Source organism: Scyliorhinus canicula, chromosome 6 (assembly GCF_902713615.1).
Source record: "Scyliorhinus canicula chromosome 6, sScyCan1.1, whole genome shotgun sequence".
NCBI lineage: Eukaryota > Metazoa > Chordata > Chondrichthyes > Carcharhiniformes > Scyliorhinidae > Scyliorhinus > Scyliorhinus canicula.
The window spans coordinates 66,760,778-66,775,732 of record NC_052151.1 but is presented as its reverse complement, the minus strand read 5'-3'; the positions used below and the strand labels follow the sequence as shown (position 1 = coordinate 66,775,732).

General features: G+C 46.0%; 1 protein-coding gene across 1 annotated transcript in view; it reads right to left on the bottom strand.

Moving 5' to 3' along the window:
- The window catches only part of LOC119967204 (cAMP-specific 3',5'-cyclic phosphodiesterase 7B-like), a 211,383-nt gene that overhangs the window by 42,841 nt on the left and 153,587 nt on the right, over positions 1 to 14,955 (bottom strand). Inside the window, exons 4-5 of the mRNA XM_038799417.1 lie at positions 11,205 to 11,356; positions 3,498 to 3,561 (exon numbers count right to left, since the gene is read on the bottom strand). Coding sequence (XP_038655345.1) covers positions 3,498 to 3,561; positions 11,205 to 11,356 — 216 coding nt within the window. The remainder of the gene's footprint in view (positions 1 to 3,497; positions 3,562 to 11,204; positions 11,357 to 14,955) is intronic.

Genomic DNA, 14,955 nt, shown 5'->3' with positions numbered 1-14,955 from the left:
CCTCTTGTGGGGCATTCTAGAATGGGAGGTCATGGTCTTAGGATGAAAGGTATCAAATTTCAAACGGGGTTGAGCAGGAATTACTTCTCCCAAAGGATTGTGAATCTTTGGAATTCGCTACCCCATAGTGCTGTGGCTGCTAGGACAGTGAGTAAATTTAAGGAGGTGTTAGACAGATTTTTAATTGGTGATGGGTTGAATTTGGGCAGGAGGTGGCATTAAGCCGAGGATGAGATCTGCCATGATCCAATGGCAGAGCAGACTTGATGGGCCAATTGGCCTAATTCTGCTCCTATATCTTATGAACTTAAGAACTTACAGACCTCGGTGCACAGGTGCATCCACACCTTAATGAGGCCCCATATGCCAGGTCTCCACAGATAGCCCAGCTCATCCCTCACACCCTTCTGACAGAGCACCAAGGCTGGTTGAAAGTTCTGAAAAAGTGTTTATTGTGAAACGGTGAAAATCTCTGTACAGGTTTGTGCCCTAGCCCCTAATGCTCCGCACCCATGCCAACTTAACTAATGTCTACCTTTCTGGCCTTACAGGCCCTAGCGCCTTATCTAGGTGGATCCCTATCAGAAGCGGAGGCGGCCTGCTGCGGTACCCACCCTGTGACATGGGTCCCCTTTGGCGGGGTTCCTCTGAAGCAAACGAGCCAGGGTGGACCCGGCAGTCGCTCGGGTGCCCCAGGTGGTGCGGTGCTGCCGTGTTCTGCCCGCTGCTTATTGAATGCGGCAGGGAAGAGAGGGGGTGGCCCCCAAGGAGCTCTGCCATTCCAGCATCTCCCCTGCATGAGTTACCGCCATGAGCCCCATCATCTTGCGAGTGTCAATCCCGACCCTGGTGAATCAGGCACTGATTTCCATTGGAATCACTCATGTTCTGCGTGTCACTGGTTTTAGCCCATTAACGGTTGATGAATTGGTCTGCGACTGGAGCCAATTTTATTGTTGTGGAAGTCCACCGATTCAGTCCCATCAACACTTAGTCTCTGAAATGAAGGATCCAGCCCCTTGTACCTTGCAGCACTGGTTGCCACGCTGTCCCCATGGTCATTAAAGCCACTGTGGCCTTGAACCTCTTTGCTTCTGGCTTCTTCCAAGTGTCACAGATAGAAGGTGTGTGTTCCTTTTTACTGTCCATGATCATGATATTGGTCAGTAAAAGGTGTATGTTTTCTTACCTTAAAGTGACAGTCACAATTAAGTAATTCCAGCAGCAAGCTTTTTTAGAGTTTTAAAATAAAGAAGTTTATTTATTCTCACACATTTGCCTCAAATTTTAAAAGATGACATTTCACGCACTCATCTATCTCACACACATACACAACTGGATACAGATAAAGGTAAAACAATACGGTTGCAACTTATAATTATCTCAGTCTCTTTTGTGCATGCCTGTAGTTTCTTCAATGAAAGCGATGCTTTCTAATTGAAGGGAAAGTCTGATAAAGCAAAGAATTCCAAATTCCAGGTGGCTGGTGCTCAGGTGAACTTGAAGTTGGAACAGGTTGGTCGGGGAGGGACAGGGAGCTGGTGAGGGGGTTGGGAGGGGGGGGGGGGGGGGGGGGGAGTTCTTCTCCCGCTTTCAAGGTATTGCTCTTTATTACAGTGGCTGTGTGGATGACTTGCCGTCTGTTTAATGACTTTTGTTGGAATTCGGTCGCTGTCTACAAGCAGATTCTGCTGGTTGAAAAGCAGACAACCCAAAATGGTTTCTTCATCATTTAGCTTTGACGAAGGGTCATCTGGACTCAAAACATTAGCTCTTTTCCCTCCCTACAGATGCTGCCAGACCTGCTGAGATTTTCCAGCATTTTTTTCTCTGGTTTCAGATTCCAGCATCCGCAGTAATTTGCTTTTATCCAGTTGTTTCTTCATCATGTGACTTCCACAAATTCAAAGTCCTTTTTTCAAAAAAAAAGAGTGATGTGTCTGTTTATTCCAACCATCTTGCATTGTTGTTTGACACCTTGAGAGTTTGAGACACTCAATGCTTCTGTGTTTGCATGACACACTGAATTTGGAAATACCCTCGCAGATTAGTTTCAAGAAGGGCATTGATACAACAGCAATCTAGAATGTTCCTTTTGTTCCCTCTTGAGACATGGGAGTCATTTTGATCAACAAAAAAAGTCATATATCCCTCGGACAAACATATTTTGCAACATTTTGTTTGGTTTTTAAAAGTATAAAGTATTGACTGAAAATCCATAATGTGCTGGAACAGGGAACAAGGAAACAAGGCACAAGGATTAGCTATGGTTTCTTGAGGCATCTTCAAAGTGGCTGCACACTACTTGATCTCATTGCCAATGTTGGATAAGATGTTTATTTAATGGCAGACAGAGCTTCGCAGGGACTGTCGCATTGGGTTTTGCCTCCACCAACATTAAAATTTACTTTTGCAAGTCTGGAGTTTCATTCACAGAATCATAGAATATCTACAATGCAGAAGAAGGCCATTCAGCCCATTGAGTCTGCACCCTCCGAAGGAGTACCCCACCCAGGCCCACTCCACCGCCCATCCCCGCAACCCACCTAACTTTTGAACACTAAGGGGAAATCCATCTAACCTGCACATGGACTTCACTGGATTGTGGGAGGAAACCGGACCAACCGGAGGAAATCCACTCAGACACGGGAGAATGTGCAGACTCCACAGACAGTCACCCAAGGCCAGAATTAAACCTGGGTCCCCAGTGCTGAGGCAACAGTGCTAACCACTGTGCCACCTTTCAGATTTTAAGTTTTGTAGGACTTTTTAAAATATTGTCTCTTATTCCTATCTTCCTCTCTCTTTATTTTACACTCTGTAAATGTTTTAGCATTAAATTAACTATTTTAGCACACATTTCCTGTGCGCCACATGAAGAATTCCTCAGCCTGATTAGTTAAGATGATTGTTTGCCCAGTCCGATCAGCTTCTGGAAGAAAGTAAAAGTGCCTCACCAAAATGGATTCCTAATTAGTCCAAAGGCTAAGTGTAAGTGCAAAGAACGGCTGGCGCATTTCATTGCTGAATGAAAATTTCTGGGTCATTTTGTCATTCCCGTCAAAGGCATTTAATTATGTGCCAAAACATGTTATTGTAGATGTATACAGGTCATTGGTAAGGTCATATTTGGAATACCGTGTGCAACCTTAGACAGTCTAACCTTCAAAAGGTACATAGATGTGCTATATATTGTTCAGAGAAATGTGTGAAGGATGATTCCAGAGCTGATGTTTACTAAGAAAGAATCATGGCCTTGGCTCAGTGGTAGCTCTCTTGCCTCGGAGTCAGAAAGTTGTGGGATCAACAATCATTACACAGACTTCAGAATATCTTCACTTTGGTCGCAGCAACAGCTTGCAACCTTATACTGTGTGAGTATTTTTTAATACGGTTATGGAACAGTACTTGGAAAAGTACATTTTGGTGGACACAGTTATAAACTCCCTCATTAGCAACATGCACCAGCTTTCCTAAAAATTCACTGATTAACTTACCATTTGTCAGACGGTCAAATAAGAAAATGTCAAAGTTCCACCTCCCAACCTTTGATAGCATATGCTGAAACAAAGCAAATAGGGAGAAGAAAATCAAATTTTACACAGATAAACACACAAAACTAACCTGTGATTACATTAGATTCAATTACTGTTGCACCAAAAATGACCTTCCCTCAATGAACTTTTTCCTGGAATTTGAGAGCAGTCAGCAAGTTGAGGGAAAGAGTATAATTTCACACATTGATCTCACCAGAATGGTTCTGAAGCAAATATGTTCAATTGCCTTTTAATGATTTAAAGCTATCATGACTGTTTTATTTCTTATTTAACTTGTAATATAAATAGAGCAAAAGATAGGGAATCATTGGAGGCATTCTATATTGAGTACTGAGTTCGAACAAAAAGCAAACTAAATCTAAGTAAATTGCAAGAAATGAAAAGGAACTTGATTAGGGGTGAAAGGCAAATGGATTTACCCAGAATAAACAGTTTTATTTTCATCACTACCTTTTTAAAAAAAAACTTGTATTAAATCCAGTAAATTCTGTTTTGATTTAAGTTTTGTTCTCATAGCTCCAGTACTTTAACCTCTTCCTCTATGGTGAAGCAATTACTTAGCTAGTCTGCCCTTCCCTTATTTTCGGTGACATATTCCCTTTGCCTGTCTACATTATCCTTAGCCACCCTCTTTCTCCCAATGTAGTGGCAAAAATGTCTAGCTTTACCCCTCGCAAGTTTATTTTTTTTGCAACACTTACTTTATATTCTTCCAGCCCATGTGATCTTGACAAATCTTTATGTTTGCATAAGAATTTTCCTTATAATTTTGTACCAATTTTCAACTCTGCTGTTGAACTAAGTTGTTTAATTGTACAAATAGAGTTCTTGCCTTTCAGAGGTGTGCAGAGGTCTTGTACTGTACCAAATGCTTCTTTGAACACCTCCACCTTATTGCCCATTATCAGCTCCACACAGTTTACGGTGGCCAGTTTCAGTCTCATCGTTTCAAAGCTAGCCGTAACCAAATTGAAAAGCTTGGTTTGTGATTACCCTTCTCCCAAACCTAATGGTCACTATTAGCGACGTGATCCCTTACCATTCATTAACTGATTAAGTAGGCCTCATTATTCAGCACTGAATCCAGAATGCCCTCTCCTCTTGTCGGTTCAAGTACACAATTTCAGAAAACTGAGTCAAACGGTAGCACAAGTGACTAGCACTGTGGCTAGGACTGTGGCTTCACAGCGCCAGGGTCCCAGGTTCGATTCCCAGCTGGGCCACTGTCTGTGCGGAGGCTGCATGTTCTCCCCGTGTCTGTGTGGGTTTCCTCCGGCTGCTCCGGTTTCCTCCCACAGGCCAAAAATGTGCAGGTTAGGTGGACTGGCCTTGATAAATTACCCTTAGTGCCCAAAAAGGTTAGGAGGGGTTATTGGGTTACTGGGATAGGGTGGAAGTGAGGGCTTAAGTGCAGACTCGATGGGCCGAATGGCCTCCTTCTGCATTGTATGTTCTAAAAAAAACATACAGTAACATGGTTTGCACTGTAGCAGCTGCTGTTTTCCTATCATCAAACTACTTACAGAGTAGCAGTGAAATGATTGGCAGGATGATTAAAGGAACACAACGGGGAGGCTCGCTTCAGTCATAACCATCTTTAGACCAAAGTATGAGGGCTATTAATTCGATACAGTTGGACGCTTTTTATGGGCTTACAGAGATCATTAGTTCAGGGGACACCCACACCCGAGTATCCTGCTGGATGCTAATCCAGAGCTCCTGTTCCCACCAGCTGGGACAGTGTGGAGCAGGGTTTGAAGATTGTACCACTTGATTTAGAGGGAGGAATGCTACCACTAAGTCAAAGACTCACTCCAACTCTGGAACTAAACAGACTAAACTAAATCAAAACACGGGGCAGGATTGTGTGACCCTGAGGCGAAGTGTTGACGCCGTTGGAAATGCTGTCGCGTTTCTCGACGGCGTCAACGACGGCCTCCCGTCCGTTCCAGGCCGAGTTCCTGCCGGCTGAGAGCAGGTGTGGACGGCGCCGGCAGGACTCGGCTTTTTTACGACGGCCACTCGGCCCATCCCGGGCCGAGAATCGGCGAATCCGCCGTGTAGAGTGGCTCCGACCGGCGTCGCGTCAACCACGCCGGCACCAATGGCGCCGCTTCTCTGCTCTGCGAAGAATCGCATGCCGCCGTCGAAGCGGCGTGGTGCGATTCGCACTGGTCGCGGGGATTCTCCGGACCGGCTCCGGGCTGAGAGAATCCTGTCCACGATTCCACAGCACGTTTGAAATTGAGATCGAAAGCTTATTAAAAGTGCACGTCTCTGTTCGTAATTTGGATTTTCCAAATAGTCTGTATTTGTGAGAAATGATCTGTTGTAACCGCATAGTCCATTAAATCAGTATAATATAAACAGCCTTTAGCTTTTTGTTTATATTGTTCAGGAAGTTTTGCATACCCACAAATCAAAACAAGTTGCAAAGTGTTTTTGGCAAAGTTGCAATATTTTTGAAGTTTTCAAAGAATGTTTGTGACATAATTATCTTTGTGACTGACAATGTCCAATGATGAATCTTAAACTAACAATGTGTAACCAGAATTGCAAAAGCTGGAAACAGTTTCCCCCAAAAAATCATAAAATCATTTATAGTTTAGTGCCTAATTTTAGCACATGGTCAAACACACGACTGCAGTCTATTGCTATTGAAAAACAAATATTGTGCCAAATGACAATCAATTTAGCTTCATGGAGTGTCATCAAATGAAAATCTGTTTCATACCTCGATATCCTACTTCATATACAATCATAGAAACCATTTAGTACAGAAGGAGGCCATTCAGTCCATCAAATCTGCACCAACCCTTCAAAAGCCCCCCCTACCTAGGTCCAATCCCCTGCCCTATTCATGCAACCCCACCCTAAGGGGCAATTTAGCATGGCCAACCCACCTAACCCGTACATCTTTGGACATGGGGGAAAACCGGAGCACCCGGAGGAAACCCACACACACGGGGAGAACGTGAAGAACTCCATACAGAGAGTCACCCGAAGTTGGAATTTAACCCAGGTCCCTGGTGCTGTGAGTCAGCAGTGGTAACCACTGTGCCACCGTCCCGCCCCAATCTTAGTTTAACAAAACTAGGAGGGTGGTCCCAGGCTTTGACATTAAAAAGCTAACAAGGTAGATTTTAGTCTTTACTGCCTGTGCAACGAGCATCTGGGCCTTGCAGCCCTGACCTCAATTTCTCTAACTCCTGTGAGGGGACCCTTTCTCAATCATGGCACGCAGAACACAGCTGTGGTGAGGGTGTGTTCTGGCACTGGCAGATTTTCCTGAAGTCCACTTGTGCAACAAATGACTTCCAGACCTGTCATGTGGTTAGCCCCAGGGAGTGCTCCCCCCTTCCCGGTTAGCCCCCGGAAGTGCCCCCCATCCCCCCAGCCCCACCATGCAAGGGTGTTACTAGAGACAGAGTGGGCAAAGACCTGCCCCAGCTGAACACTGCCAGTGGGAGGCGAATCAGTCCAGTGATTCAACAATTTGCGCATTCATTCAGTAAATGTCAAGCACTCATGATGTTACTTGGCTATAAGAGGCTCACAAATTAAGCAACACCTCAGCCTGTAGCCTCAATTCTTTCAAAAACTCTGAAACATGTTTCCCAGCAGCAGGATCCTGGACCAGGTTTAATTTTCTCTGTGGGATAAAAGAGTTTTATTTCACGGTAAAAGCTCAGTGAACTTGAGCTCATAGAAATTACTGTCCCAGAATCTGAACTAAAGAGTTCCAATATCCAAGTCTCCTGCACACCTGTCGTCTTAATCATCTATACTGTAAAGACACTGCCAGAATTTATCTCTCCCCATAGAACCTCCTAATTTTGAGTTTGATTTTACTCAATTTTTTACCCACTTCCACACAACTACAGTCAATACTTTCAACTCATCTGAAGTACTGGTCAAGGTTTTATTGCACATTAAAAACACAGTAAAATTAGCATTTTTCGATTTTGGTTCTGATAAAAACTCCACTGTTGACAGAGGAACACAGAAACTTAGTAAACTAAAATAAATTTTTGAAGTGAACGTACTTCAACGTTGCCCATTAGGCTGTAATACAGCATTTAAGTTCACTCTTTCTGACAACGCATCAATTTTGTAGGAAAACATGGCCACTAGTTTGAGCACAGCAAGGTCCACAAACAGCAAATATGATGAGCAACCAGATGATTGGGTTTCATGATGTTAGCTGAGGGAGCCCAAAACCCCTCTTCAAATAGTGCCATGGGAACTTGTACGACCACATGAGCATGCAGGGAGAGCCTTGTGGTAGTCACCACTGTTGTATAATATTGTATATTTGGGTTTTATGGTAAGGCCCCTGTACTACAGGTACGGGGGTAGATCCCTGCCTGCTGGCTCCACCCAGTAGGCGGAGTACAAATGTGTGTGCTCTCCGTACAGCAGCCATTTTGTCAGCTGCTGTAGGAGGCCACACATCTCTGTGTAATAAAGCCTCGATTACATTCTACTATCATCTCATCGTAATTGATAGTGCACCTCGATTTTGTGTCCTATCTCAAAATGTCAAAGTCTAAATTATCTGTTCAATACCCAGGGCAAAATTTTCACCTGAGTGCAAAGTGTCATTTCGGTGCATAAATGGTCACACTTGGGCCCAGACTTTGGCTCCAGGAGCAGGTGTGCAGAGTTGCAAAATCTTCTGGTTTGCCAAAGCCATCTCAGGTAAATCAGCCCTGGATGACTTGATTTTCACTCTGGGTGGTGGTGAGGTGAAGTTAGGCCTGCTGACTCCAGAATCAGTAGCTGCTGTCTTCTTGCAGTGAGGCAGAAAGTAGATGGAAGTGGGGCTCGCCTCAAGAGGAAACGTTAATCAGGAGTCAGGTGAGCACAAGCTATTAACCTCTGCAACCATTTTTCAGGTTAATCTCAGGGTTTCTTTGTACTGGTTTTCTGTCATGTCCATTTTTGACCTTCAGATTCAGTATCCCCTGACCTTGGAGTTGAACCTTGTGGTCCTCCTTCTCATGCGTGGTGTGCACTGCATTGCCTCCGACTCCTGGCCTTGTCCTCTTCCTCTGGCCACATGTTGCTCCCTTTCACAAGCCTCCATGACCCATATATAAGGATAGAGTCATCCTCATTTCAGCAGCTTGTTTGGCACAATGTGTACTCATCCCCTCATGTGACATACCACCCTGCCTCCCACCTGGATACCCGCGGAAATCCCATTTTTCACCGTATTCCAACACTGCACCATTTTACTCAGGCCCGATTGTGGGTCAGGAATGCCTAGTGTGCAAAACTATCCTCCGCTGAAGTCTGGTCCCCCATTTTGAATATGTGAGACCAATCAGAATTCCTCTCGGACACTATTTTAGTTTGGTGGTGTGGGATTTTGAAAATTTGTTAAAACACACCAGGTTTGAGAGCTTGTGAGGAAAATGGAAAGCCTGCTGAGATATCTGGGGCGGGATTCTCCGACCCCCCGCCGGGTCGGAGAATCGCCGGGGGCCGGCGTCAATCCCGTCCCCGCCGTGTCCCGAAGTCTCCACCACCAGAGATTCGGCGGGGGCGGGAATCGCGGCGCGCCAGTCGGCGGGCCCCCCCCCCCCCCCCCCCCCCCCCAGCGATTCTCCGGCCCGCAATGGGCTGAAGTCCCGCCACTGTCAAGCCTCTCCCGTCGGCGTGGATCAAACCACCTACCTCCCCGTGGGTGCGTGGGTTTCCTCCGGCTGCTCCAGTTTCCTCCCACAGTCCAAAGATGTGCAGGTTAGGTGGATTGGCCATGATAAATTGCCCTTAGTGTCCAAAATTGCCCTTAGTGTTGGGTGGGGTTACTGGGTTATGGGGATAGGGTGGAGGTGTTGACCTTGGGTGGGGTGCTCTATCCAAGAGCCAGTGCAGACTCGATGGGCTGAATGGCCTCCTTCTGCAATGTAAATTCTATGTAAATCTTACCGGCGGGAGCAGGCGGTGTGGGCGGGCTCCGGGGTCCTGGTGGGGGCGATCTGGCCCCGGGGGGTGTCCCCACGGTGGCCTGGCCCACGACCGGGGCCCACTGATCGGCGGGTAGGCCTGTGCCGTGGGGGCACTCTTTTCCTTCCGCCTTCGCCATAGTCTTTACCATGGCGGAGGCGGAAGTGACCCCCTCCCCTGCATATGCGCGGGGATGACGTCAGCAGCCGCTGACACTCCGGTGCATGCGTGGACTTCCACCGGCCGGCGAAGTCCCTTCGGCCCCGGCTGGCGTGGCTCCAAAGGCCTTCCACGCCAGCCGGCGGAGCGCCAACCACTCCGGCGTGGGCCTAGCCCCTCAATGTTAGGGCTTGGCCCCTAAAGGTGCGGAGACTTCCGCACCTTTGGGGTGGCCATATGCCGGAGTGGTTCACGCCACTACATCACGCCGGGACCCCCCGCCCCGCCAGGTAGGGGAGGATCCCGGCCCTGGAACATTTTGAAAGGTAAGTGTAAATGATTTTGCACCTTCAAATGTCACAATTAGGTGCTATATTATGATGTAAATGTGTAGAAATCTGTCCTTTAAAGTGAAGTTGGGCCTTACACCGACCAACATTTTGTTCGCAGGTATCACAGTACTTTTCCAATGGGGGAGGTACCACAATGCAGTGAAAAATATTACAAACATTATCAATCTGTGTTGTCATCTTTCCATTAATGGTCAAATGGTTTGAGTTGATATAAAAATAACTGCTTTTGACAGTTCTAAATATCTAACCCCCTTCCATTGATCGACTGCCACTCTGCTTTGGAATTGAATTGGCCACCTTCTGTTTTTCCCTTCTCGGAGAGACGTTTATTATTTGGACAGCTGTGGCCATTATCTTTGATTGGCTGAGTTTCAAGTGCTGGTAGGCTTCAGCACAGTCAGTGTTCTGGTAATTTGAGAATGATTGACAGTTTCAAGAAGTTGTAATAACAGATTTTCCCTTTGATGTGATTTCTGGTGTGTTGAAACAGCGAATAGGATTATAAGTATTACAAGGATTTTTCACATGGCAGGATGCATTTTATTCTCACTATCGATGATATGAAGGCTTTTATTAGATGGTGAGGGTTTTATTTCTCGCAAGGAATATAGAATTGCATTGATATTGCATGTTATTGGAGGGTGTACAATGTGCATACTGGGTGAGTGGCTATGGAGGATAAATGGAGAGCAAAGGGGTAGCATGGGCAATCTGAGGGGGCATGTGCTGACATGGGTGGGATAAGCAAGGTGAGCGGCGAGGTCTAGGCAGCCTTCAATCATTGTTGGGATCTGGCAAACTGTGTTGCAGAACTGAGGTTGGGTTTCTAACCGGCCTGCTTCAGCACCCACACTCATGCACTCCGACACGCTTCACAAACTACACCACGAACCCGACCCCTGTGTGAAAAGACAAAAATGGCGTGTGAAGTCTCTTACTGGTTTGGGGTGCTGTTTGCAAGCCACAAGAGTGCACAGGACGAGATTTCCTGAGCCCAGAGGAAGAACGGAACCCCTGGTTTAGTGCTGGAACTCATAGCCTTTTGACTCAGAGAAAAGAATCACCATGAACCAAGATCTATATCAAATCAAATTCACGAGAGTGTTTTAAAAGTTTTTAAGCTTTGGTTCCAGTTTCAATGAAGGCTGATTGAAATCATTTTAATTAAAATCGCACATACTCTGGCTTGTCCAAGGTAGTCCTCATCCAGTAAATGCAGACACGTCTGAGGTACAATGCCACGTAGCAGTCGAGAAGCATGAAAATACCTCTGAAAGCTCAATAGTCTTTTCACCCTTTTCTTGGTACCAATTTCACCCGAATGTGCAGTAGCTAAACAAAAAGAGCGAGAAACATTTGTTTAAAAATAATTGGAAGTTAAAAAAAACACACAAATTAAATGCATCCTAGGTCAAAATGTAGCCTGAATGTTTGGTGTATTATTAAGTCTGATGTGGTCATTTCTGGTTCCTAAATCAGGCACAGGTTATTCACCCACTGGCAAACAGCCATAAAAGCACTCTGAATTGAAATAGCATTGTTCTAGTTAAATTATAACAGATACATCTGTTTATACTGTGTAATTTTCCCATGGAATTGCTTACAGTAAGTTGTACAGTACATTGTTACACAATGAGAGAAGAATGATATACACATTATACTGTATAGTGGAGCTACATTTAACTTGTTCTGTCTCTTTAAAGAAATTATTGTAAATAGACACATTCTGAAATGTATTCGGATTAATCCCTATTTGTGAATAAAAGTTGGGGGTGAAGAATTGTTTCAGGCGGTCACGCAAAATGGGCAACAATGAATCACAGAATCATAGAAAATACAGTGCAGAAGAGACACTGCGGCCCATCGAGTCTGCACCACACAGCAATAACACCTGACCTACCTATCTAATCCCATTTGCCAGCACTTGGCCCATAGCCTTGAACACTCTGACATGCCAAATGCTCATCAAGATAATTTTTGAAGGATGTGAGGCAACCCGCCAACTTGTAGCCTTTTAGGCACACTACCCAACTTTGCATTCTTTTGTCTTCAGACTAGCAGTTGCTTGCAAATCCTCAATGAGGCCAAATTACAGTGAGAAGAAACCAGGAGCAAAAGGCACACTTTTTTTCCAACGAAAATGCTCCACGTTCTTTGCAAAGTTCTCTGTCTGTTCAGCCATGATTTACTCAAATGTCACTGACATTTTATCAATGTTTTCTGAGTCAACGAAGTGCAAATGGGACACCTTCAAGGAGGTGTAGCAGATGTAAACCGATATGTATTGACTTTGATTTTGTAAGATGACGAACAATATGCCGTGGAGGGGATATGTTTTCTCACCTCTTCCTTTTTTCAGTATACTATAAAAATTGAGATTTCCATTCCCCCCTCTCGCATTCTCTCCTTGTTAACTATGCCAAATTGCATTACAAACATAAGCTTTTCCATTTTAATCAATGATAACATGCTGCTTTTTAATAAATACACAGACCAATGAGAGGAAATGAGACCAAATGAGACCAATGAGACCAAATGATAATGGGTTCCCCGGCCTCACATTCTATCACAGTCACTGCATTGTTTATGAGATGAAATGGAAGACTAATCATAACTAATCGTTAAGAAGTTCTGGTTTTTTTTTGGTTTACCAAACATTTATGTTTTCTTGCCGGCTTCTTTCTTCGGCTTTGACAACTCGTGTTTGATGATTTTGTTTCTCATTTTCTTGGCCTTCATGAACTTGTAGCGATCAAAGTCCATGGGCGAGATTCTCCGCAAATGCGGGGAATCGTAAAGGCTGCCGTGGGACAGGCCATGACCCACGGCAGCCTTCACGCCCACTTCCGGGGTTTATTCTCCCCCCCGGGCGGGGCTAGGAGCGCGGCCCCGTGACGGTCGTCAAGGCCGCACGTCAAGCATCACGCCGGCTGACGCGCGTATGCGCAGTTGGCGTCTTTTCCCTCCGCCGCCCCGCAAGACGTGGCGACTTGATTTTGCTGGACGGCGGAGGGAAAAGAGTGCGTCCGTTACGGACGCACGGCCCGCGATCGGGCCTATGCCCCCCTTGGCACGGCCGTGGTACTGCCGTGCCAATCGGGCCCCCAGATGCCCAAACGGGGGCGCCCGTTTCACGACGGCAGCGAGCAGGTGTTTGCTGCCGTGTTGAAACAGGCGTGAAGGCCCGGCCGCTCAGCCCATCGGCCTCGGAGAATCGGCCGATCGGCGAGCGGCAATTCGTGGCCTGGGTCGGGCGTGGTGGGGGGAGAATAGCGGGAGGGCGTGAAAAATGTCAGGAGGCCCTCCCGCTATTCTCCCACCCGGCATGGTGGGTGGAGAATCGCGCCCCATCATTTTGGCTCTTTGCACAGGCTTCAATTTTCTTTGCCCAGTGAGTGGTTTCCCAATTCTCATTGGTTTTCTCCTTTTACCAAACAGCTTTCATAGACTTGTGGCTGACACTGTGGGGTATTTGAACCTAAAATCAGTAAGTTGCATACACTTAAATGGCATTGTTTCTCTTCGCATTCCACAGCAAGGGCCATCCACCAATGCCCAGTTCTGGTCAATGACATCGACTATCGCCACCATTTTGCCAGCATGGTGGCCAAAGGTGATATAGGCCATGCGGCTGATCTCCACGTATCGTTTGTAGACCATGGCTGCCAGGGGAGCGAGAGAGAAAGAACCTATTTCGATTTGCAAAAGGCCTTTGATAAGGTGCTGTGTAGGAGGCTGTTAAATAAATTAAGAACCCATTAAGGGTAAGATCCTGGCATGGATAGAGGATTGGCTGACTGGCAGAAGGCAGAAGGGATAAAGGGGTCTTTTTCAGGATGGCAGCTGGTGTACCTCAGTGTTGGGACCACAACTTTTCACAATATACGTTACTGATCTGGAAGGAGGATTTGAGGGCACTATTGCTAAGTTTGCTGATGATATAAAGACATGCAGAGGGACTGGTAGTATTGAAGAAACAGGGGTGCTGTAGAAAGACTTGGACAAGCCAGGAGAGTGAGCAAAGAAGTGGGAGGTGGAATACAATGTGGAAAAGTGTGAGGTTATGCACTTTGGTAGGAAGATTGGGGGCATAAACTACTTTATAAATGGGGAAATGCTCAGGAAATCAGAAGCACAAAGAGGCTTAGGAGTCTTAGTTCAAGATTCTCTTAAGGTTAACGAGCAGGTTCAGTCAGCAGTTAGGGAGGCAAATACAGTGTTAGCATTCATGTTGAGGGGGCTAGAATACAAGAGCAGGGTTACACTTCTGAGGCTGTATAAGGCTCTGGTCAGACGCCATTTGGAGTACTGTGAGCTGTTTTGGGCCCCGTACCTAAGGAAGGATGTGCTGGCCTTGGAAAGGATCCAGAGGTGGTTCATACGAATGATCCCCGAAATGAAGAACTTGTCATCCATGAGGGACGATTGAGGACTCTGGGTCTGTACTCGTTGGAGTTTAAAAGGATGAGGGGAGATCTTATGGAAACTTACAAGAATGAAATGAAAATCGCTTATTGTCACGAGTAGGCTTCAATGAAGTTACTGTGAAAAGCCCCTAGTCGCCACATTCCGGCGCCTGTCCGGGGAGGCTGGTACGGGAATCGAACCGTGCTGCTGGCCTGCTTGGTCTGCTTTAAAAGCCAGCGATTAGTAGGTAAAGCGAGAACATGAGAGCACAGCCTCAGACTGAAGGGACGATCCTTTAAAACTGAGACGTGGAGGAATTTCTTCAGCCAGAGGGTGGTGAATCTGTGGAACTCTGCCACAGAAAGTTGTGGAGGCCAAATCACTGAGTGTCTTTAAGACAGAGATACATGGGTTCTTGAGTAATAAGGGCATCTGGGATTATGGGGAGAAAGCAGGAGAATTGGAATCAGTATGAAAGGTGGAGCAGACTCAATGGCCCAAATGGCCTAATTCTGCTCCTGTCT